At 36.5% G+C, this 24317-nt stretch overlaps 2 protein-coding genes and 1 non-coding gene across 10 annotated transcripts; 2 read left to right on the forward strand and 1 right to left on the reverse strand.

Annotated features, from left to right (window-relative positions):
* The first annotated feature begins 707 nt into the window (after positions 1-707).
* On the forward strand, positions 708-5655 carry LOC141701726 (uncharacterized). 8 transcript variants are annotated; one of them, XM_074505358.1, is made up of 12 exons: positions 752-860; positions 986-1033; positions 1123-1261; positions 1339-1467; positions 1606-1906; positions 2051-2169; positions 2287-2419; positions 2747-2823; positions 4355-4544; positions 4726-4906; positions 5128-5228; positions 5308-5655. In XM_074505358.1, exons 3-11 carry the CDS (start codon positions 1148-1150, stop codon positions 5165-5167), a joined length of 1284 nt encoding a protein of 427 aa, XP_074361459.1. In that variant the 5' UTR covers positions 752-860; positions 986-1033; positions 1123-1147; the 3' UTR covers positions 5168-5228; positions 5308-5655. The 8 variants fall into 8 exon arrangements, with proteins under 8 accessions (XP_074361460.1, XP_074361462.1, XP_074361463.1 ...); XM_074505359.1 differs by lacking the exon at positions 986-1033 and having other exon boundaries at positions 708-860; positions 1169-1261; XM_074505361.1 differs by lacking the exon at positions 986-1033 and having other exon boundaries at positions 713-860; positions 1172-1261.
* Positions 5656-7554: 1899 nt separating this feature from the next.
* Positions 7555-8493, reverse strand: LOC141701725 (DNA repair protein XRCC3 homolog; the record flags this gene model as incomplete). The annotated part of the gene is made up of 1 exon (XM_074505356.1): positions 7555-8493. A coding segment is annotated over one exon (939 nt), but the record flags the coding sequence as incomplete, so codon positions are not given.
* A 14912-nt stretch (positions 8494-23405) lies between these two features.
* Positions 23406-23512, forward strand: LOC141701730 (small nucleolar RNA R71). Its single transcript, XR_012566881.1, has one exon. It is a non-coding gene; the product is annotated as a small nucleolar RNA R71 (small nucleolar RNA).
* Positions 23513-24317: the final 805 nt, after the last annotated feature.

Raw genomic sequence — 24317 nt, forward strand, 5'->3', positions numbered from 1 at the left:
AAATATCCTAAATTTTGATTTAGGACATCATATAAGGCACATGTTGGACTTGCACTCACCACCACCCAATTAAAATGACTCAATTTGCTGGGAAACTAATTTGAGAACCGGGGAGTATATACCAGGGAATATGAGTAGACACGACAATTTTGGACACGACACGACTTACACGACACGAAACGATACGAAAATTTAGTGTTTATGTTTGAATTTTTAATACACGACACGAAAGTACACGAACACGAAAGTACACGGTCGAGATTTAGTGTCGGTTTTGTATTTAACTTTCAAATACACGACACGAAGTATACGATATAAATAAATATTATAATTAAATTTTAATATTTTTTATGAATATATGTAGAATTATAATAAATGTATGCATATTTATTTTTAAAATATTATTTGATTTCATTATATTGTATATATATGAGATCTAAATATATATTTTTCATATATTTTATAATTTTTTTACCTAAAAATTTTATATTTTAATTTATATTAATATTATATTTAATATATATTAATATTCAATTAACACGACATCTACGACACGAAAAGACATGAAACGAAAGTACATGAACGAAGGTACACGAACGCTAAACATGTCGGTTTTGTATTTAGCCTTCGAGCACACGAAACACAAAAATATTCGACACTGACGAAACGAAACGAAACGAATTGCCGGGTCTAAATATGAGGCTATAATATTTACAGGAAAAAGCCTTCAAAAGAGGTCCCGGAGAAGGGGAGGGGACTGGTTTTAAACCTAGCTTTGGCTCAACTGCGTTGACAGCGAAATCCAATTTCAGTTAGGGGTTTAATTGGTTCTTAGCCACCTCCAGATGGAAAATGAGCAGGTACATCCCCCCAACCCAATCCAATCACTTCATTTCTATCTCTTGTTTTCTACAGTAGTTTCCTACTAATTTTTACCAATTTTGTTAATTACGATTGTATTATACTACTCACTATCTGCTTTCAGTTTAAGGTTTCATCAGCCTCTACTGCTTCAGTAATGCTAGCTGGGCTCTTGTGCATTTTTTCTTTACTCATACAATTCACTTAATTAATTTAAAATTAATTTCAACCTAGGCTCTAGCCCCCCCTCTCAAGCCTTATTCAAGTTTGAGCCATTAGACTGAAAATGCTGATGATTTATATGCAGCAGCAGCAGCAGTATGTGACTACTAATCACGATGACGGACATTCTTTACTTCTTAAGTTATCCGAAAATGATCCCCTATTTCACAAAAAGAAGGTTTACAAGTCCCCCTACATTCCTTCGTATTAAGTGTATATCCAGTTGCTCTTTCCTTATTATAATTCATTCTACAGAAACTACTTCAACTTCTGGGTATTAGTCCCGATGAATGCATACATCTCAAAGCCCCTTATACTGCTGTCGTGTTGAATTCCGTATTGGATCAATTGCTTCAAAAGGCAAGAATCATGACCTTTAATGAGGTATGTTTGTTTCTAACCTGACAGCCTTTTAGACTCTCAACATTTTTAATTTGTCGTTATAGTTGTTGCTGTAAATCGCTTCAAAATTTATTGGAGCTGGCTACTTGGAATACTAAAAGCTGATGCATGTTGCTACAGGTAGACCTTTACTTTGATGCAACTGATGTCATTCAATTGGTGAAGTTTAACAACCCCAGGAATGAGCTGGAAGCTCTACACTCAGTCCTGTTGCTTATTGATAATTCTATCTTGAGTGCTAAACACTTGCGGGTAGATGTACTGCAAGATTTACGCGAGATGATCCTTGACAAGATCAATGCGTTGGGGAATAAAATTAGACAGGATACTGTACTTGCACAAAATGTTAGCTGTGATAAGGAGACTTGTTTATTACAATGGGGTGAAGGTGCAGGTGTTCAAACAAAGCTGGACATTGCTTGTAAGTTTTTCATTGTGATAACATTGTTGTCTCACCAGTGAACTCGTCAAACTAATTTTACAGATAAATTATGTGTTAAGTTGGGAAAAGTTGCTAATTTTTTAATTTTTAATGTTTACTGCCATGACATTATTTGCTTTATAGATGTTGAAGGAGCTGGAAGGGGCGCAATAGCCAGAGAAAATCTAAAAGCAGGAGACATTGCTTTGGAGATCCCTGTTACTGTTATTATCTCGGAGGAGGCCGTGCATAAATCAGACATGGTACACTTTATCCTAGAAGAATCATGTAACCTAAAGCATCCAATCAATATGTCAAGTATCTTTATTCCAACAGTTTAATGACCATTCCTTGTTATAAATCCTTTTTCCTGGTTGCAGTTTCCTATATTGGAAAAATTCGAAGGCATTACCTCTGAAACAATGTTGTTATTATGGAGTATGAAGGAGAAGCACAACCGTGACTCAAATTTTAAATTCTACTTTGACGCACTTCCTGCTGTATTTAATACAGGTCGGTATTTTGTTGTCAATTTCCTTATACGTTCATCTTGTTATTATTTTTAATGATGTACTTTATTGTTATTTTATCGTCCTTCAAAATGCTTCAAAGCCATTCAAGGGAACTGTAACAAGATAAAGAATTGAACACATACTCTATAATACTCTGTATAGATGCTTCTGCCTACACGGCTACACCTTATCTGAAACATGTGCTATCTTTTTCCTTATTCTATTATGTTTTCGTTGGCATCAGGTGAAAAGATGGAAAGCCTGAAAATAAAGGAAATAATAGGGCTTTCTTGTATTAAGCAAAGTGTGATTCTACTCTAAATTGCAGGCTTGAGCTTTGGAGTTGATGCATTATTGGAGTTAGATGGAACCTTGTTACTAGAAGAAATAGTGCAAGCTAAAGAGGTAGTCAACTCTTTCAATCCCCTTTTTCTTGTCAAAATTTAAACAATACTTTAAGGATCTAGGTATGTGTTATGTGTGGTTACTGTGTGCAAATTTTACATTTTAACAAGGGCTGAGTGGATCTGGAATCCTAGATAAAGTATCATTCTCCTCTCTTTATAAAACTAAGGTCAAAGCCTCAAAAAAATTGTGTGGCTTGAAGCGCTATGTATATAAAATAAGTGGATTCCCTTGGTCATAAACTGTACTTGGTTATTATTCTTAGTACTTTATAACAACTGTATTCTTGTGACATTCATGATCTTGAGGAGAGGATAAAAGAACGGATTACTATCTTTAGCCTAGATAATTTTGACTATCTTATCTTGAATCAAAGGATTACCAATTCGCTATCTTATATATTTGTGCATTTATATTTTCGCATCAACCTTCTCCTCCTCGGTCAGCCTATAAAAGTTAAAGTATCTTTCTGCCCTTAATATCCACCCATCTAGGTTATTACCATCAAATAACGGAAGATCTAACTTCTTATATCTCCAGTTTGTTCCCCCTCCTTCCCTTGTGTTCCACGCTCTGGTCCTCCACCAAAACTTTTACCTCCATTACTACCTTCCCCAAATAGTAAACCCTTTCCCATACGCCCATACATCTGACTTGCCTCAACTCCTGTTTCCGACCTGCCCACCATAGATAAACCACTACAGTTAGGATGTACCTCTGTGTGTTTCGCTGGAGCTTTGATATGAGACTTTAATTCTGAAAGAGTTGCACGGACCTCAGCTTGAAACTTTAATTGATCATCTTTCATCATATTAATCATCATTTGCTGATGTTCACGGGCTTGATTCACCCTCCCTTCCAAACGGTTGGTGGCTTCATCTAAGTGCAGTTCTTGTCGCTTGAAGGTCTCATCAAAACTGCGTATGAATCGATCCGACAACTGTTCCATAGCCGCCATGGCCCCTTTCACCGCCACCGACACCTCTTCTGTAACCGTGCTACGGATAGAGGCATGAAGACAAGCTAATGTTTCTTCACTTTTTTCTGTTTGTTGAGTTGTTGGAGGATGCCCCATAGATCGTATGCTCTGATACCAAATTTTCTATAGACTGGATGAATCTAAATCTGATTAATGCACAATAATCCAGTCGAACAAGTAATACTGAGAACAGATGCTTGTATTAAGTTAATAAGTAGCAGATATGACTCGATCTAGCAAATTACAAGCGACTCTACTAGACCTCGCCTTCCAACGTTCGAGAGGTTGGAGCTCTCCCAAGTAGGTAATACTCGATACTAATGTCTGGATACCTAATTTCTCCCCCTTTGCTCACTATAACTCCACCTCCTGTAGCTCTTTTCCTAAATTACCCTTAGTCATATCTTGTTGGACAGTTTTGCCCTTCTTCCCTTTTATAGCATAAGTCCACAACACAGGGGTCTGGTGTTGGTTTATTGCACATTCAGACTTTTTCCCTTCTAGCTTGTGTCCGTTTTCACCCTGCTCATTCTCATTTTTGCTATTTCACAGATAAATCCGCACATAATGCAATATGGGAAAGTAGACTCCACTACAAACTCCTTAAAGTTCCCTCTTTCTAGACCATGCAATGCAGGGGAACAATGTTTTCTGAGTTACGGGAAACTCTCTTGTTCTCATCTGGTTACGTTTTATGGGTTTTCAACTCAAGCAGACAACCCCTATGATGTCATTCCAATTGGTACCTCTTCTGTCTTTTACCTTTCAGAATAGGACTTTTCATGCTCTTACTGATTATGTGTGCAATATCTTGTAAGTGATTTGCTTGTAGATACATGTGTATATGTTTAGTCTAGAACTAAGTTTTGCTTGACGTTGGTCACTGCTTGTTCTTTCTCATACCTTTTTCAATCATTATGGAGATTTAGATCTTCATGATGCTGATGATTCTGAAAATGGAAGCCAAATGTCTGATTGGACCATGCATATGGTGAGGGGTACTTGGCTCTCAAAGAATCATGAAATATTCAACTATGGATTGCCATCTCCTTTATTGGATCATTTGCGTGAGCTCAGGGTTCTACTATGCAGCCAAATACCATTGTATGTTTCCTACCGTATACTATACCATTTCTAAATGTCTTCTACTGCTTTATTCTTTCCCCAATAATGCAAAATTTTATTAATTTTGTGCTTACGTGCAAATATCATTTCTAAATGTCTTCTACTGCTTTATTCATTCCCCAATAATGCAAAATTTTATTAATTTTGTTTTTACGTGCAAATATCTGTAGCTGATTCAGTAATCCTTTAAAATGATTTAGACGCAAGAAAACTTGGCAATTGAATTGGAAATACTCTTAGTTCTTTGCTCTACTTTCGAAGACATGATGCAAGCCATATGTGATACTGATGATGACGACAGGTTGATACAGCTTGTAATTTATTGTTTCCAGAAATGTCTAGTATCAGTTCTCTAATAGTAAATATTCCTCATTTTACAGGGAAAATGTTAGTTGGGATGTAAAATTAGCCTTAAAGTTCAAAAAGTCACAAAGAAAGATACTCTCCTCCATTGTAACTTCTTGTAAAGCTGGTTGCAAGTTGGTGGAAACTGAGTTGTCCAAATGTATAACTTAAGGCAGCTGACATGGAAATTAGATAACTAATGTTATATGATATATTGGAGCAAATAATTTTTTGTAACCATTTCCCTGCCTTGTATGATTTCTTTTGTTCTTATGGTTGATCACAAAAATGTAAATATTTGCGGATACATGTGTATCCTTCATTGATGCTTATATACTTGATCTGTTCATGCCAGGTTTACAAATGGTATAGACTTTAATCTCTCCGATGATATCATTTAAGTTCGAAGCACTATCTATTTTAGTTATCAATAAAAGTTTTTGATTAATTTCATCAAAAATTTATTTGAAACAATATAACCAAAGTAGAAATGATATTCACCTAGCATAAGATGTTAACTGCACACATATATTTGTTTAATTCTTTTGAACTGTTCTAAGCTGTGAAAATTTCTCTCTTCCTTGGCTAGCAGTTAATGCATGCTGGTGAAGTAGTTTGTTTGAAATCAATATATAAATAATTTCTAGAAGATTATAGATACTCTCTTGTTTCAGATCTGAAAACAGGCACCGAGTGTAGTCTGTAGATTTCTACATTTCATTTACGATAAACAAATCTTCTCCTGAAATTACAGAACTTCACTGGTTAAAGTTCTGCTCTTCCCTGATTTTGTTATATGATCAGAGCTTGATTTCAATTCATAAGATAGTGAAATATAATACGGAATTTTTAGCGTGTTCTTTAATTTGGAAAGTTTTATTTCTACATTTTCATCAACAATCATAAGATTAACTGTAGTTCTTGACACCAATGATCCGCATGTTCTCAAGTTCGTCTGATCATCGAGGATAGTTCTTGTTAAGTACAGCTCTTTCCTACCAGAATTACGACCATTCGAGCAGATTTGCGTTTAGTGCACTTTTTGCAGTGTTTCTGTCTGTCCTTGCACTCCTAAAACACCTTGCCCAATTATAACATACACACAATATAAACTAGGAAAATGTGGTGCAAAAACAACATGCGCTTCCCTCTTTGTTCGTCTACACAACAAATTATCATCACCCTCACCCGTGACAATACAGACTATTTCCTCGGAGACAAAAGCAACCTAGAATTAACACAAATAGCCCAGGAAATACCCTCATGGGATCAAATTCTTATGAATACATTATCAAATATTAGTCATGTTTACTAAATGTGTTGAAATTTTTCTTCAAGAAGTATATTAATGATATTTTGCCGATCATTTATCTCTAATTCCTGATAATTCAGCAACAAACATGATCTAGCAACAAACGTGATCCAACAAAAATCACCAAAGATTATCAGATCCTTATTGCGCTGCAAGAGTGTGAGTATTGCAATATTTTAGGATATAATAAGTGCTTGCACTTCATGACTATCCTAAATGGCATAGGCCACTAGGCTACATTACATAGTCCACCCAGACCAATGTCTAGGAATGCAATTGGAAAAAGAAATGACCATAAACATTAAAGGTTGCACCTGAACATGCATTTACACCTTGAGCAAGCTAATCAGAATGGAGACTCAAAAGCAGCCATTAATTTGTCTAATAGACGATATCAGCAGCTGATTAAGTCAAAAAATACCTTGTACTTTTATACTTAAAAAACAAACTGTTCAACTCTAGCCGATAAGAAACAATTTAATAGTCCCATCAATACATGGATTATAGACTCAGGTGCCGCTCATCAATACTCTCACCCACTACTTCTTGTCGATTCCTGAAGTCTAAAACCCTAAAATATGATCTACATTTATGTCATGGTATCACATATTGGTAATATCATTTTGATTCCTGATTTGACACTAAAACAAGTGCTATATGTTCCAAAATTTCAATGCAATCTGATAATATATTGGTATTAGTTCACCGTATACAATCTCCACGAGCTATCTTAACTTTATTATCTTTGACATTACTCCACGAGTTTTGACTTTTGATTGGAAAAAGAAAAGCAATACTCCTACAAAAGATAGTTAAGGAAAAAAAGAAGGGAAATGGAAAATTTACATTTCTAAAGCAACAAGTATTAAATTGGAATAATACCAGAAGAGTTCCACTGCAGAACCATGAGCAATCGTAACAAAAATATACATAATTTACTCCGGTATCGAAAATGAATATGCAATAAGTTTCACACATTTCCACAACTGTACTCTTTATCACACAACAAAAAAGTGGGATTTTTACTAGCATCTGAATTTAAACTTGTACCGAAAACTGAGATTTCTATCTGTCCACGCACACCAAAAACACCTTCCCTATATATAACATACTCACAAGATGAACTAGGCAAATGTGGTGCAAAAACAACATGCATTTCCCTCTTCGTTCTTCTACACAATGTATTATCATCACCCTCACCCGCGACATTACCAACTACTTCCTCATTCATAGACAAAAACAACCTTGAGTTAACACAATTAGCCCACGATATCCCCAAAGCAGGACAAACCCTCCGTCCCGAACTATACAAACTGTCATAATTCCCAATCCTCAATCCATTCAAATCCCCCGATCGCATGACATCGACCACCTGATTCGTCACCAAAACAGCAACCCCATATTTCTTCGCCACAAATTTCAAAGTGGACGAAATCTTGAAAAACAAATTTGCCCTCCTCTTAAGATCAAATGGGTTATTATCAAATTCAGACCTAAACAACGCCGCTATTGAATCAATGACAAGTACCTTAATCGGCATCGTTTTACGAGACTCCTTCGCCAATGCAGAATCTAGCTTAAACACAACATCAAACAGGTGATCTGCAGAATCTAATTCCTGAACAAGAACATTATTACGCACACATTGAACAGAATCAAATAGTTGAGGGTACGATAAGTAAAAGGCTTTCGATAATTGCTCAAAACGACGAAAAGGATAAGGGGGTTCAGAATGGAGATACAAAGAGGATGATGCAAGGCCACCGAGTGAAAGTGGAAGCTGAGCAGAGAGGAGGAGTTGGAGGGCTATTTGGGTCTTTCCGGACCCACTTTCGCCGGAAAGTTCGGTGATGGACCCACATGGCACGCCGCCGGCGAGATATTGATCAAGAACTGGACAACCCAAATTTTATATCAGATTTTCTGAATTTAGATAATATTTAAAATTTATATTAACTTGCGAAAATGATAAATATTAAAAACACATTTGAAAAAAATCTGGAAAAATGTTCAATAGAGCTTTTAGAACACGTAAAAAAACATAAAAATATAAGTTATTTGGAATACATTATGTCAAATGGAGATTTGCAAAAAATTTTGAAAATTAAAAAAAGACAGTATTAACTAAAAATGTTATTACTCCACCAGAATATATATACGTCATGAATTATATAACATTTTGCAAACTTTGATTTAGTAAGAGTGAATGATAGATTGATTGTGCATTTAAATCCTTTGAGAATTTTGTGCAATTATTTGGTTATTGATTGGTAAAGAAAGTAACTGATGAATAATAACTTATTTTGTAATTTCAATCAGAGGAACTGATCACGCAATGAAAATAATTTACAGTGCGCTACAATGAATTGGGTCATAATATAACCCGCTTAGAAGCCCAGAGGTGTTTAATAAAAAGATGATTGCTTGTTTAGGCCCAATCAGTGAAGTTCCTTTTAGTAGCCCATCAACCTAGCAAATGGCTGACGTATACTAATCAATCAGAGAGTAAATAAAAAAGAAAAAAGAGGCAAACAATATAATAGGACTGAAAGCTTTTAAATTGCGTTGATTAAACTCATAAAGTGTTAAAACTTAGAAATGTATATTTCTAGTACAGAATGATTATTGTTTTATTAGGAAGGCTAAAATAGTAGCGAGCCCATAATTAAGTTGGTGAATGGGAATGAGAATACACCTGTAACTGTAATTTATACTTTCTCTATTTGAACATTGAAGCATGAAATTGTCGATTCTAATGTGAAACTGATCCTTAGACCAATTGCAGTTTGTAATGAAGATCTTGTGATTACTGTAAGCTTTGTATATTTTTTAGGTAAAGATTCAGTTGGTAGTTGTTAATGGAATGTTGGACGACTGGTAAACAAGATGAAAAGCAGTGGAGTTGGGGTATTTTCCTCCCAGGAGTTCAGCTCAAGTTGCTGGACTACACCTGGAGATAGAGTTTGCCTTGTTGCAGCTTGTCAACTGCAGTAGTTTGATTTCGCTACTTGGGATGCTGTATAACTACTTGTTCTCTCTGTTTCTAAAACATTCTAATTATTGTAATGCTCTACTCCTTTTTATAATATTCCAATTATACAAACATTTCACAATCACAAAACTGAAAACAAGCTTGCTTCTTGGTTTCACATATCTAGATTATACTACCACATAAGCAATTTAACGTAGCCATGTGTACTAGGGCGCAAAAAAACCTCCAGATAATTATTTTCAGAATCTCTATGAGTGTCATAGTTATTTTCTCCCAAAATTATGCTTATTGTACATGGTACCTCGATGAACTGGTTCTCATCCTTGAGCGCAAGAAAAACTCCAGACAATTTATCATACTAATCTTCTACGAGGTTGAAATCCGAGATATAAAACACCAGCTCGGGAATTATGGTCCGGCCCTCGAAAAGCATAGGGCGAAGTATAGCCACAAGATAGACAAGTGGAGAGAAGCTTTGGTAGAAGCTGGTAGTATTTTGGGAGACCATGTAAAGAGGTAACTTTTCTTACTTCTTTCGCAATGCTATTATGTTTAATGCTAAATAATACTGTGTTCTATATTAATAGCTTTCTTATATAAGTGATCTAAATATCTAATATGTTCTGTTATACATAATATTTACTTCAAGTTTTAATTCCCTGTTTCTTCTTCATTTACAAATCATATACACACTTCTCAACATATCAGGATTTCACTTCCAGGTTACAGAGCACTTTTATCCAAAACACTGTCATCCAATGTCAAAAAGTTCAGGTTTACCAAGCAGTTCTTCATCGTCCTTCTCTCGACAGGGGTCATTTAATGACGAGGTGATTCTTTACACAACTAGTGTTAAAAATGGCCTAGGCGCAAATGGGCTGGTAAAGACTATTCTGATGAGTGGAAATGTTGTATTTGAATGGGCTGGTAAAGACTATTCTGATGAGTGGAAATGTTGTATATGAAGAGAGAAACTGTTCAAAAGAGCCAAAGTATCTGACAGAGCTGCAAGAGCTGGTGGGTAATGACAAGATGAGGCTTCCCATGGTGATTGTGAATGGGAAGGACTTGTGCGGAGAAGAAGAAGTTGAAGGTTTAGAGGATTTTCAAGACATAGTGAAGCTCAAGTCAACTCTGAATATATTGTATGCTGGACAAAGGCAACTAGAGAGTATAAATGATTATATGAGAACTACTAGTTCAATTTTAGGTTGGGACAAGAGGTCGCATATTGTACTGGACAACGGGAACACGTGCTCTCACATAAAAGAATAAAAAATTAGCCATTTTTTATTAAAATTTTAAGGTATAAATATGTATATTTTATAAAATGTCCCCACCAGAAAAATGTTAAGTGCCCCCGTAATGTTAGCAAATCTTTCATAATTTGAGTCATATTTAATTTAATTTATAATTATATGATCATAAATTGGAGATTAAATAGATGAAATACTAATTTTAGCACTTCAATATTAAAAAAATTGAAATTTCAATGAAAATGATAAAAAAAGTTGAATTTCGACACGTAATATAGTCACTTAAGTACATGATGCCCCCACTGTAAATATTCACTCCTTCTGCTATTCCCTAATATTATGTAAAGTTGTTGGAATATTGATGGAGTGTTTGGGACTAGAGACATCTAAACAAGATAAAAAGCAAAGGAGCCAAAGAGATCAGCCAAGTTCCTTTCTAGCAGCTTGTTTTCTGATGCTGCAGATGCAGTGCTACTTGAGCAAGCTCGAATACTGTATAACAACTTATTATCTATGATTTAAAATTCTTGGTTTTCTTTAAAGGCTGACAATTCAATTTTAAATGTTCTATGTAAAATTATCCTCTCTAAGCTTGTTCCAAATTTTAATGAGATTTATTTCTGAGGGAAGTTGGCTTTCCTGTCACTGTTTGACCGACTTAAACAGCATCAATGATATTTTGTAAGAATTCTTATCAACCTTACTTAGAATTTTTTTATTATTGATCATACCATTAAGATATATAAGCCGAGAACGTGCATTTGTATAACCTTGTGTGCAGAGCCCTAGAATACTTGACTTGCCATGGTTGATTGACTTCGTGGAAGCTACATCCAACATTCCAACCTAGCCTTGTATTTATTTTTATCATGTATTAATAATTTCTTTGACCAATTCACTCCATTCTTTAGGTTTGTTGACATATTTTTAACCAATTATTGGTATATATATCAGAACATCTTTTGTAATAAAGCACTTGTTTTGAACTTGAAGTATTCCATCTGCATTTTGACTACTTAATTTTTTTCTCCAGTCTAACTATCTGATTCAGAAAAGCTAATTCTCCATGGCTAAAGAAGACTCATTTTGTCATGTCTTCTTAAGCTTCAAAGGGGAAACTCGCAACAACTTTACATGCTTCTTGTACGAGGCTTTGAAAGCCCGAGGATTTGTAGCTTTCATGGACAAAAATGACATAAATATTGGAGATGAAGTAGATTTGACAATTAGAGAGGGGATCCGAAATTCTATGAGCGCCATAGTTGTATTCTCCCAGAATTATGCGTATTCTGTTGGACAAACTTAGTATTTTAGACTAAGTTGTGAATCATTTTGAGACTCTATATGAGTGAGACACATTATGTGTTAGTGATGTGTATTTATTGGAACGTATTCTCCTCTTCGAGGGGATTCCGATGCATATTAACACGCTCAAAATGAGTAAAAGGTGAATGATAACTGATGTTCCAAAGTTTTACCTTTTAATATGAAAAAGTGGTTTTGTACCACATCGAGAGTAGCACAAACCTATTCCTCAGTTTTTCTTATAAATACCATGTACCACATCGAAAAGAAAAACAAGTCCTTTCAAGCCTCTCTTTATAAATAGAGTCTTAGGGCACCAGTTTTATTAAGTCGAGAAAATAAGAGTCGTCTCTTTCATTCTCGGTCTCTCTAGTCTTAAATTTTTCCAATATTCCGGTGATAGTTCTCGGGCTCAGTTCAAGTTCGCTGAGAGTATATTCGATCTATCGATTATACTAGTATCTCGTTTTATCCTGGGAAGCAGGTCGCTAAACAAGGATGGTGCGGGGCGAAACTGCTTTAAGGAGACAGTTTTCTGGACTCGAGATTAAATCCAATCTCTGTTTGTTTTCTCAAACTCTTCTCTTAATTTAATTGTTAATTCTTATATGCTTATGTGATTTAAGAATTAGCAATGTTCTTGTGAATTAGTTATATATTCAATATATATATATATAATAATGTCTTTATCGTACAAGATTGATAACAATCTTAAAGCAATTTTCTTCAATTTTCATACTTTCTTGTGAGTAGACGCAAAAGTCAATTTGATTGTTTAAATTGGATTTATTTATGGGTAAATGAGTGGCCATTATTTGCCTCATTAATTAAATTAAATTTAGTGTGTTAATTTCTTTGATCACTTGTTGCCATGTGCTTGAAATTAATATAAATTTGATTTTAAGTGGTGCTTTGTTTAAGCATAACAGGTACGAGGCAAAAGTAAGCACAAAGTTGTTGGATAATTGGTTTCTTATAAGGCTATTGATGCTTTAATGGTTATTGATTTATGATCAACTTATATTCAAGTGGACATATTTGGTTGACATCTCTCTCGGGTTGATCATTATAAATTGGTAGATTAAACCCAAATTTATAATTCGTCCATGTTTCGCTATTAATGGATAGCTTATTATGTTTTGTTAACATGGTGATTGATAATATATATGAGCTAGAGTTTCTTAATTCTGAATTGATTTCGGAATTATTAGTACACTGATACAAGAATCGTATATGCTATAGTTTACATGCGTGTTTGCAAGTTCATAACATGATATTGCTATGCAATTAAATGATATGGCTACATAAATGTGACCCTTCATGATGGAACTTGATTATTTGGTGATTAATTTTTTAATCATTGTTGAGTGATGATAAGGCATCAATTATTATTGTTTAATATTTAATAATGGAGTTATATCACAAACTTGTAATATTGGATAGAATGCAGTAACATGTTTGTTGTTAAATAATGTGACGAGTTGTGCAGCTGAAGTGAACCAGATTTACAATGGTTCAGGATTCTCCACATTAAAAAACCTAATGGGCCTGGAGTACAGGTTATGGGTCGGCACATAAATTATATTTTTCTGGTTGGATTTTTCCTCCAATTAAATAGTAATTTTACGTGTTGGTGTCGGTCTGCTGCGGCAGTGACACACGAGCCTATTATAGTGATCCATATGATACTTAATACGACAGATATTGATATCAGTAGTTATGCTGAACTTCGGAGAGAATCCGAAAAGTTGTTAACCCTAACGCATCAGTTGATCAAGGATCACTGAATGTGGGGTTATTGAAGATTTATTTTCTTCCTTGGGCCTTTTATGGTTGTACCGGTAGGTGAGCCAGAAATGTAGGTTCGTGTGAACCATGTAAATATTTTAGAGAAATTCGGTAATTGAATTTTTAATGATAAGAACCACGGGAAGTTATTTAAACATGATATTAAAATCTTATAGGTTTTAATGAATGACGTAAAACCTGCTCAGATGAGAGGTAGTGACACGATACGTGTTTACTGTCTGGTTTGATAGTAAAACATTTATCACTCGTACTCATAGTCGAGTCAATATTGAAGCTAAATAGAGAGATGTGTGCTCTATAAACTCAAGGGTAAATCCAACTTAATACAGATAATTAAGATGGTAGTGAATAAATTTGATGATGAATAATCACCGGGCAAATTCAGTTTGCAACGTGAATATTCATGAGGTCGTTGCACCTTACTCGCATTAAATAAATGGAGTAGATGCAGGCTTGAGTTGCGCTCTGAGAGAGATGCAAAACGATTATGATCAGCTCAGACTATCACTGAATTTGAGGATATTAGTTACGAAGGGCTAATCGTTCCTTAAACATGATACCACAGAAGGAAATAATTAAATTTCCTATTAGTTTTAGAATGTTTTCTGACATTCTGTAAAATATTAAAATTGTGGGGGTATCTAAAATAGAAAATTATTGAATTTTCTATGAATAGTGGAATGTAATGAAACATTCTTGAAAATAATTGAAATGTGGGGGTATCTCGAAACTTGATACCAATACCTCTGTTGGTAGCATGAGATCCAAAATCAATTGAGATATTTTGGATGGATACATAGACAATGGTTGAGTCTAATAATATCCGATATATGAATCTAATTTTTGAGATTCGTAAGAATACTATTACAGAGTTTAGGAATGCTTATGCGATAAGCTAGTAGATCCCAGTAGATCTGTAATTAAAAGTCATCTAAATGAACTTACGAGTTATTGGATGAATGTGAGGATGAACCTGCAGAGAGCAAAAGACTTGGATAATTGCTAGTCCCGAATGTCTTGATAATTTGCTTGAAGGTGAACTCGTAAATTTAATAGAAGCAATGCGCTTCTCGTATAATTTCTTGATAAGTGAATATATCAAGAGAAAATTTGACTATTACTGAGAGTCAATAAATCAAGATTTTCTAGCACATGTACTAGAAAATGGATTGTGCATGTTCTCTCTATGTCCTTTGTGGGGGAAAAGATGTTAAGAAATAGAGAGAGTGGTTTCGTTTGACAGAATCTTGTTGGGAAAATATATCTGGGTCTGAAGGAAGTATAAGGTCAGACTGATACTAAAATATTACAGTCGAAAGTGATGACCTTATATAATTTATGAAATATTCTCGAGTTTTGAGAATAAGGTTCATTAAGATGATACTAAAATTATCGTATTGTGAAATTTAAAAGTGCATCAATGAACATTGAGATGGTCTTTCTAAATAGATATTTGGAGAAATATCTATTTACGTGAACCCGAGGGTTGCTCTAGATAAAGCAAGAGTAGAAAATCTGTATTTTCGGTGATCATGTTGAGTGAAACAACATTGACACGAAATAATGGCATATTAAATTTGATATTGCTATGATAAGCAATGACTTCAAATAAATGACATGGTTGCCATTTTGAGGACGCTCAAAATTGGTTGCTATGTGAATAAGGATTGCCAGTTTAAGGACGCTTAAACTCGGTAATGATGCAAACTGAAATTGCTGGTTTTTGGGACGCTAAAAGCTGGTAATATCAATAACAAGTGAAGCCTTAAGTAATAACTAGTAAAGTTATTTCATAAATGTGAAATATGTCAATATGAGATGTCAAACTGATTCAAAATCAGAGAATTGACAAGTGTGCATGTGTTATTTAGACATGATATGCAAGTCATAATTGATTGCATGTGAGTGATCTGATCATTACGAGAAGTAATGACAAGAGGGTCATTTCTGAAAATCTTGATGAGATTGAAAAGTTTTGATTTGAAGATTACAATCTTCGTGACTTTAAAAGTTTTAGACGATACATGTCACATGTTGGTGATGTGAATTTTGAAGAGATCAACGAAGCTAAAGTTGTCATAGCTGGAATGGATTTATATTTATCCAAGCGTTGATGAACAAGGATCTCTCAAGAAGGATTGCAAGTCTGTTGTACTTTTTAAAATTGTACAAAATTAGACATAGGCTACACAGTTGGTAAACTGGGTAGATGCACGAGTACAATGGAAATTGGTCACTTGGAAGTGATTGCAATGAGATTTAAGGTGTATGATATGTGCTCGTGAGCTTGGACTGCAATACGAAAGATATCTAATTGCACTATGTGAATATAGTATGTAAATTAGATATTTGACTTTAAGAACTTAAAAGTCATTCGAGAATACATTTCACACTTAGCAGTCGTGTCATGGAAATCCTAAACTTAGCTCGATTCATGATGGAATACGAGTCGGGTACATAAAATAAATGCAGTTAAAAGGCTGAGTAGCCACTTTGTAAGGATATTCCTAAATGACAAGGAAAATGTGTCTTCAATATGCATATATCGTGTAATCAATATGAAAATTGGGAGATCACATTATTGTGTATGAAATGGTATGTCTCACATCTATGATGAGGACATAATACCATTAAACAACTATTCTCAACGAGAATTATCATGATTGACTATGTAAAGTCAAATGATAATGTTTGGATCCACTAACCAGATGGTTAAACTGAGCGAATCTGTTTAAGCCAAGGGAATCTAGTTAGACCGAGAGATAGTTGTCAAATCATCGAGAGGAATGAGCCTTGCCTATTGCTTAACGGCGTCATGGTGGACACCCAACCTTGCTGACTGGAGATCCCAAGAACTTGGTTCAATGGGACAACTAAATCATGATGACCAAATCACTGTGGGGGTAACTCCTGGCCTATTTCTATGATGATGAAACAGTGAGACCCGTAAGGTACGAGGTTAAGTTTTATGCTTTTAATGATCTTTGACGAATACAAGGATTTCAAGTTTGAATACATAATATTCGGTTGAGTAAACGCGGGTTACTCTATAAGATAAAGATCACCTATGTAAGAGAGAAGTATGGCCGCTTCAAAGGAGAATTGCGAGGCACAATTCTTTAGAAACTCTTGCAGAACCAGGACGATGTTCCAGGACCAAAATGGATATAATCATGAGAACTTAATGAGTCAGGAAAGATACAGTGATGAGTATGTCATCGTTTACACAAACGGTCGAACAGTTCAAGGACATCGCGTCATACTGTCTACTAGTAAAGTCGATATACTTATTCGAGCGAAGGTTCAAGGAGCATTCTCTACCTATCGTATGCTATATCTGACCGCCGGAACTATCACCAAGTCAAGCTCCGCGTCTTTCTGTCTATGTGGTGCGTGCTACTGGACCATCAATCTCATTTATGGGGGATTGTTGGACAAACTTAGTATTTTAGACTAAGTTGTGAATCATTTTGAGACTCTATATGAGTGAGACACATTATGTGTTAGTGGTGTGTATTTATTGGAACGTATTCTCCTCTTCGAGGGGATTCCGATGCATATTAACACGCTCAAAATGAGTAAAAGGTGAATGAGAACTGATGTTCCAAAGTTTTACCGTTTAATATGAAAAAGTGGTTTTGTACCACATCGAGAGTAGCGCAAACCTATTCCTCAGTTTTTCTTATAAATACCATGTACCACATCGAAAAGAAAAAAAAGTCCTTTCAAGCCTCTCTTTATAAATAGAGTCTTAGGGCACCAGTTTTATTAAGTCGAGGAAATAAGAGTCATCTCTTTCATTCTCGGTCTCTTTAGTCTTAAATTTTTCCAATATTTCGGTGATAGTTATCGGGCTCAGTTCAAGTTCGCTGAGAGTATATTCGATCTATCGATTATACTAGTATCTCGTTTTATCCTGGGAAGCAGGTCGCTAAACACGGATGGTGCGGGGCGAAACTGCTTTAAGGAAACAGTTTTCTGGACTCGAGATTAAATCCAATCTCTGTTTGTTTTCTCAAACTCTTCTCTTAATTTAATTGTTAATTCTTATATGCTTATGTGATTTAAGAATTAGCAATGTTCTTGTGAATTAGTTATATATTCAATATATATATATATATATAATAATGTCTTTATCGTACAAGATTGATAACATATTCTACATGGTGGCTTGATGAACTTGTCCTCATTCTTGAACGCAAGAAGAATTCCAGATATTTTTTAATGCCCATATTTTATGAGGTTGAAATTCGAGATATCAGATACCAGCTCGGAAATTATGGCATGGCGCTTGAAAAGCATAGGGTGAAGCACAACCACAAAGTGGAAAAATGGAGAGACGCTCTGGTTGAAGCTGGTAATATTTTTGGTGACCACGTAGAGGGGTAAATTTTCCTACCTTATTTTTCGATGATTTTGTGTTTTGTTTACCGTTACTTCTTTTAGTTTCCTATACGAGTGTGAAACATCTAGTACGTTGTTCTATAATATGCAAATTATCTATGATATGCAATGTATCTAACGTACATTATTCTGTGATGCGCAATATATGCACAGAGGTTTCCTTTTCTATTTCTTGATCATATGAATGCTTCTTATTTCTCAGCTGATGTTGATATATTCAATAAACGTATAAGTATGTGCCAGAGTATCAATATTAATATGTCTCTTTGGTTATTTTATCACGTTCAGGTTACAAAGCTCATTCATCCAAAACACTGTAAAATTGTTTCAAGAAAAATTGGCTGCCAAGTTCCCAGAATGCCGCCTCCCAACACCAACAAGTACAGTTTAACAAGGCAGTTCTTCATCATCCATTTTGAGACATGGTCCAACTAACGACAAGGTGATTCTTTACACAACTAGTACTGATAACAATGGTCTAGGCGCTAACGGGTTGGTGAAGACGATTCTGATGGGTGGAAATGTTGTATTTGAAGAGAGAAACTGTTCAAAAGAGCCAAAGTATCTGACAGAGCTTCAAGAGCTGGTGGGTAATGACAACGTGAGGTTTCCTATGGTGATTGTGAATGGGAAGGACCTGTGTGGAGAAGAGGAAGTCGAAGGTTTGGAGGATTTTCAAGGCATAGTGAAGCTCAAGTCAACTCTGAATATATTGTATTCTGGACAAAGGCAACTGGAAAACATTAACAACTACTACATGAAAACTACCAGTTCAATTTTAGGTTGGGAGAGGCGCATTTAAGGGTGAAGATTTATATTATCCAAATTTATTTGTGCTACAAAGTTTATATCCCACGGACTCTGATGAAAACCAATTAGCATAATTAAGCTGTTTCATTTGTGATCAATGTTTTATAATATCAACAATGCTTATTTTTGAACTGGTGAACATTGTATTAACTTGTGTACTCTTTCTATATCCATAAATCACAACTGAACTTAGTAGACTTTGCTAGTTTGCTCATGGGTAAAGAGACGAAAAGAAGTTTTGCAACTATATAGGATATCTCGTACTTCTTTTCAATTCTCTGTTACAGTTACATTAATAAATTTAAATAATTATATAAAGATTTTACAGGCCACAATCAAGCTTGGGGCGGTTTGTACGCATCAAAGTTTGTATGTCCAAAGATTGTCGCAAAACCTCAAAGTCTTGGTGGGCTTGAATTGTTGCACCCTATCAAGGTACAAAGACAACTATTTTTGATGGTGGTTGTGTTTGTCTTGTAGATGTAATGGTCATGAGAAGTGAAAAAAAGGTACCTGACATGTACATATCCGAGGAGATCAGTGCTGAATTCAGGGGATCTTTACTTGCCATAGTTGGATTGATAGGAATAATCTACCTCAGAACACATTCCCCAAAGTATTTTGATAATAAAGAAACTGAGTTTTCCTTCAGGGTTAATGGTACAAGTGGTGTAAAGAGATTTGTTATGCAATATGTCCGGAATTGATGGTTCCTGAACTAGTTTTGCAACTGTTTTTGGTATTTTCTGGTTATATGAGAGAGATAACAGCTAGATATAGCAAAGAAACAGAGAGAAACAACATATTTGAACTGCGAACAACTGCTCATCCGGAAAAGATTCGTTGATCAATGTCTTATCTTATGAATTAGACTCGGGATTCTCCAATCTAGAGAGATGGTCAGCTACTTGATTCTCAGTATCTTTTCGATCCTTGATCTCTAACTCAAATTCCTGAAGTAAGAGCACCCAATGAATGAGTCTTGGCTTCGAATCCTTCTTGGCAACCAAATAGCGAATGGCCGCATGATCAGTGAATACTGTCACTTTTGTCCCAAACAGATAAGATCGAAATTTCTTGAAACCAAAGACTATAGCCAAGAGCTCCTTCTCAGTAGTGGTGTAGTTCATTTGGGCCCCATTTAAGGTCTTACTAGCATAGTAGACCACATGAAAGAGATTATTCTTGCGCTGCCCAAGAACTGCACCTACCGCATAATCACTCGCATCACACATCATCTCAAACGGCTCTGTCCAATCCGGTGCTGTAATAACTGGTGCAGTGATTAAACTCTTCTTGAGAGTCTCGAATGCCGTCAAACATTCATCATCAAATTTGAAAGGCACATCTTTCTCAAGCAAGTTGCACAATGGCTTAGATATCTTTGAAAAGTCCTTGATGAACCGCCGATAGAAACCCGCATGACCAAGAAAACTACGGATTCCTTTCACAGAAATAGGTGGTGGAAGATTTTCAATGACTCCCACCTTGGCTTTATCCACCTCAAGACCCTTGCTAGAGACCTTATGCCCAAGAATAATGCCTTCACGCACCATAAAATGACATTTCTCCCAATTGAGCACCAAATTAGTTTCCACACATCTTTTGAGCACGGCACGAAGATTATTCAAACATTCATCATACGAATGTCCAAAGACGGAGAAATCGTCCATGAACACCTCGACATTATTTCCAATCATGTCAGAGAATATAGCCATCATACATCTCTGAAAAGTGGCCGGTGCGCCACATAAACCAAACGAAACTCTGCGAAAAGCAAACATGCCAAATGGACAAGTGAAGGTAGTCTTTTCTTGATCCTCTGGTGCAATACAAATCTGATTATACCCTGAGTAGCCATCCAGAAGACAATAATACTCATGACCAGCCAACCTGTCAAGCATCTGATCAATAAATGGAAGAGGGAAGTGATCCTTCCTCGTGGCTTTGTTCAGCTTTCTGTAATCCATGCAGACTCTCCATCCTGTAACTGTTCTCGTGGGGATGAGCTCATTCTTCTCATTTGCTACCACAGTGATACCTCCTTTCTTAGGTACACATTGTACGGGGCTCACCCAAGAACTGTCAGAAATAGGATAAATGATGCCTGCATCCAGCCATTTCAGAATTTCTTTCTTCACCACCTCCTTCATGATAGGATTAAATCTGCGCTGCTGCTCAACAGTTGGCTTACTACCCTCCTCTAGCAGAATCTTATGCATACAATATGAAGGGCTGATCCCTTTGATGTCTGCTATGGTCCATCCAATAGCCGATTTGAATTCTCTCAAAATCCTTAAGAGCTTGTCTTCCTCACTACCTGAAAGGTCAGATGCAATAATGACAGGTAAAGTAGATGCATCACCTAAAAAAGCATACCTCAAGTGTTCAGGTAATGGCTTGAGCTCCAAGGTAGGTACTTCCTCAATTGATGGTTTGAGCTTTCCTTTAGCATTCTTGAGGTCAGAAGTACCAAGAGATTCAAACGGCATGTCCAGCTTTCGCCTCCAGGGAGAAGCATTCAGATATTGTAATTGCTCGTTGCCATCTTCATCATCGCTGTTAAAATCCCCCACTAAGGCCTTTTCTAATGCATCAGACATTAGCATATGATCGAGTTCTGAAGTAATCGCAGAATCAATCACATCCACTTTTAAGCACTCCTCATCTTCTGTAGGGAATTTCATTGCTTTGAATACATTGAAGGTCACATCCTGATCCTGCACCCGCATAGTAAGTTCACCTTTTTGCACATCTATCAAGTTACGGCCAGTGGCCAAGAAAGGTCTTCCCAAGATTATGGGAATCTTCTTATCTTCCTCGAAATCCAGAATAACAAAGTCTGCAGGAAAAAAGAGCTTGTCCACCTTGACTAGCACATCCTCCACTATGCCCCTTGGTTAAGTAATAGAGCGATCAGCCAGTTGTAGAGACATGTAGGTGGGTTTTGGATCAGGCAAATCCAACTTTTTAAAGATCGACAACGGCATCAGATTGATGCTTGCTCCCAAATCACAAAGGCACTTGTCAAACGACAACTTGCCAATGGTGCAAGGAATGGTGAAGCTACCTGGATCTTTAAGCTTTGGAGGTAACTTTTGCTGCAGAACAGTGCTGCATTCTTCCGTTAGAGCAACGGTCTCAAGGTCATCCAGTTTCACCTTCCTTGAAAGAATACTCTTCATAAACTTCGCATAACTAGGCATTTGCTCCAGAGCCTCAGCGAAAGGTATATTGATGTGAAGTTTCTTGAACACCTCCAGAAACTTACTGAACTGCTTATCCAGCTTTTGTTGCTGCAATCTCTTAGGGAAAGGTGGTGGAGGATAGAGCTGTTTCTCCCCTATATTACCCTCAGGCAGAGTGTGTTCAACAGTAGTCTTCCTTGGTTCCACCGCTTTCTCCTTTTGCTTAGCTTCTTCATCTCTAACTTCAGCTTCTCCTTCTTTTGCCTTTTCAGCATCGACAACTTTCCCAGACCTTAAGGTAATAGCCTTGACTTGCTCTTTAGCTTCCTTCCTGCCTGGTACTTCCGTGTCACTGGGAAGTGTTCCAGGTTGACGATTGAGCACTGCATTGGCTATTTGACCGATTTGATTTTCCAAGGTCTTGATAGAAACCGCCTGACTCTTGCATAACAACTTAAGTTCCTCAAAATCAGCACTAGTAGGTGCAGCTGCACTTCCCTGTTGAGGATATGATTGCCTTTGAGCATACTGCTGTGGTTGCTAGAATCCAGGTGGATTAAACTGTTTACTCACACCTTGCTGATATGGTGGCTGAATAGCATTCTGATTATTACCCCAGCTGAAATTTGGATGATTTCTGTTGTTAGGATGATAAGTAGCCGGCACAGGCTGCTGTTGTCGCTGATAATTGTTCACATACTGAACAGATTCGTTGAAAAGAGAACACTGATCCATAGCATGATAACCTGCAAAAAGCTCACAGACCATAGCTATTTGATTAACTCCATATGTAGCTAGAGAATCAACCTTCATCGACAGCGCTTGGAGCTGCGCTGCAATAGCGGTGGCTGCATCGACTTCCAGAATACCTGCTACCTTCCCAGGCATCATCCTCTGAGTTGGGTTTTGGTGCTCATTTGCAGCCATAGTCTCGATAAGATTATAAGCCTCAGTATAGCTTTTGGCCCACAAGGCGCCTCCAGCTGCTGCATCGAGCATGGGCCGAGATTGGGCCCCCAAACCATTATAGAAACCAGTGATCACAATCCAATTGGGCATTCCATGATGTGGACACTTTCTCAACATTTCCTTGTATCGTTCCCAAGCTTCGCACATAGATTCTGTAGGTTGCTGCGCAAACTGAGTAAGAGCACTCCTCATAGCAGCAGTCTTTGCCATCGGATAAAACTTCACCAGAAACTTTTGCACAAGATCTTGCCAAGTAGTGATGGACCCAGCTGGTTCAGAATGTAACCAGTCCTTAGCTTTGTCCCTCAGTGAGAATGGGAAAAGCCTCAGCTTGATAACCTCATCAGTCACGCCATTATACTTGAAAGTACTGCAGATCTCGACAAAATTCCTTATGTGCATGTTGGGGTCTTCAGTCGCAGCACCTCCAAAAGAAACAGAATTCTGCACCATCTGAATAGTGCCCGGCTTGATTTCAAGGTGTTAGCTTGAATAGCCGGATGAAGAATGCTCGACTGAATGTCATCAATTTTAGGCCGAGAAATATCCATAAGGGCGGGATCGGCCTGAACAATACAATCACCCATGATTACTTGGTTCTTTCTGCTCACTTCCTGAATCCGAATCTTCAAAATCTATCTTCTCTGGAATATCAAGAACTTCATCTGTCTCCTCAGCTGTATCTAAAGTCCTCTTGTGAGTACGAGAACGAGTTTGCATAAAAGCTCGCTAAAGTACCTGAAACACAACCAGAAACAATAAGTAACAATTACGTCTTAATCACTGAGTCCTAACGACCAATGATGGTAAGTACATAAACTAAACAAATACGCCGAGTCCCTGGCAGCGGCGCCAAAAACTTGTTAGTGCGAAAACACGCGCTAATAATACACGCAAGTATACGCGTTCGCAAGTAATATAGAATACTTTCTAGTTCGTTCCCACAGAGACTCAGACTAATTACTGTTCAGTTATACTCACTCACCAATGTATGATTACT

The sequence above is a fragment of the Apium graveolens genome, unplaced genomic scaffold (genome assembly GCF_009905375.1).
Source record: "Apium graveolens cultivar Ventura unplaced genomic scaffold, ASM990537v1 ctg4308, whole genome shotgun sequence".
NCBI lineage: Eukaryota > Viridiplantae > Streptophyta > Magnoliopsida > Apiales > Apiaceae > Apium > Apium graveolens.

Coding starts and splice junctions, on each gene's coding strand:
- LOC141701726 (XM_074505357.1), top strand. CDS start 1,148: ATGCTGATGATTTATATGCAGCAGCAGCAGCAGTATGTGACTACTAAT. Junction 1,468..1,605: donor GAATCATGACCTTTAATGAG/GTATGTTTGTTT, acceptor ATGTTGCTACAG/GTAGACCTTTACTTTGATGC. Junction 1,907..2,050: donor AACAAAGCTGGACATTGCTT/GTAAGTTTTTCA, acceptor TTTGCTTTATAG/ATGTTGAAGGAGCTGGAAGG.